Below are 712 nucleotides of genomic sequence, written 5' to 3'. Positions count from 1 at the left end.
TACTACATTTCTGCATAATATTGATGGCTTTTACAGACAAAGTGAAGTCATTAGTGTGTGGAATTGTTCAGGCAGGACGCCACTGAGGCCTAGGTGAGTATACCACTGTCAAGAGCCCAACTTCGCACACAACGCGTCACCCACTGTGGGCGTGTTGTTCACAATGAGGTCTATAAAGAGTGATCATCTCAGCCACCGAGGTCACACAGCTTACTGCAGACACAAACCCCCTGTAAAAAAACAACAATGCAGGCTGAAGAATACAACCGCAGAGGTAATCAATGCTTCCCTTTGGTCTGAGTCTGTCTTTGTCGTTGTTGCATGTAAATATAATGACAAGAATGATCAAAAGTTCTGAACCATTCGTTTACCTTGGCTGTTTTCTGTGTCTGTGTCTGGGCAGGTAAGGAGCTGGTGGATTACATCACTCAGTACCTGGTCTCCATCAGGGAGAGGAAAGTCATTCCAGACGTGGCACCGGACTACATGAGGCAGCTGATCCCGGACACTGCCCCTGTGGAAGCTGAGGATTGGGAGAGTATCTTCAAAGATATCGAGAGAGTCATAATGCCGGGGGTAAGTTCATGCTGTCACCTGCCGTCTGCAATGCAAAACGCCCCTGATTTAGTCCTAACCTAGAACCTCTGCAGCGGCACCATCAAAACCAGACAACTATCAGATGTGGCTGGGATATGAAGAGTGACCTACAAAT

The 712-nt window shown here is 47.3% G+C and overlaps 1 protein-coding gene across 1 annotated transcript; it reads left to right on the top strand.

Moving 5' to 3' along the window:
- Positions 1–27: 27 nt before the first annotated feature.
- On the top strand, positions 28–687 carry LOC112486667 (histidine decarboxylase-like). The gene is made up of 2 exons (XM_025054001.1): positions 28–274; positions 404–687. The coding sequence occupies exons 1-2, from the start codon at positions 247–249 to the stop codon at positions 637–639; spliced, it is 264 nt and encodes an 87-aa protein (XP_024909769.1). The 5' UTR covers positions 28–246; the 3' UTR covers positions 640–687.
- Positions 688–712: the final 25 nt, after the last annotated feature.

The sequence above is a fragment of the Cynoglossus semilaevis genome, unplaced genomic scaffold, assembly GCF_000523025.1.
Source record: "Cynoglossus semilaevis isolate Cse_v1.0 unplaced genomic scaffold, Cse_v1.0 C18992428, whole genome shotgun sequence".
In the NCBI taxonomy this organism is placed as follows: domain Eukaryota; kingdom Metazoa; phylum Chordata; class Actinopteri; order Pleuronectiformes; family Cynoglossidae; genus Cynoglossus; species Cynoglossus semilaevis.
This window is presented reverse-complemented; position numbering and strand designations above follow the sequence as displayed.

Coding starts and splice junctions, on each gene's coding strand:
- LOC112486667 (XM_025054001.1), top strand. CDS start 247: ATGCAGGCTGAAGAATACAACCGCAGAG. Junction 275..403: donor TGAAGAATACAACCGCAGAG/GTAATCAATGCT, acceptor GTGTCTGGGCAG/GTAAGGAGCTGGTGGATTAC.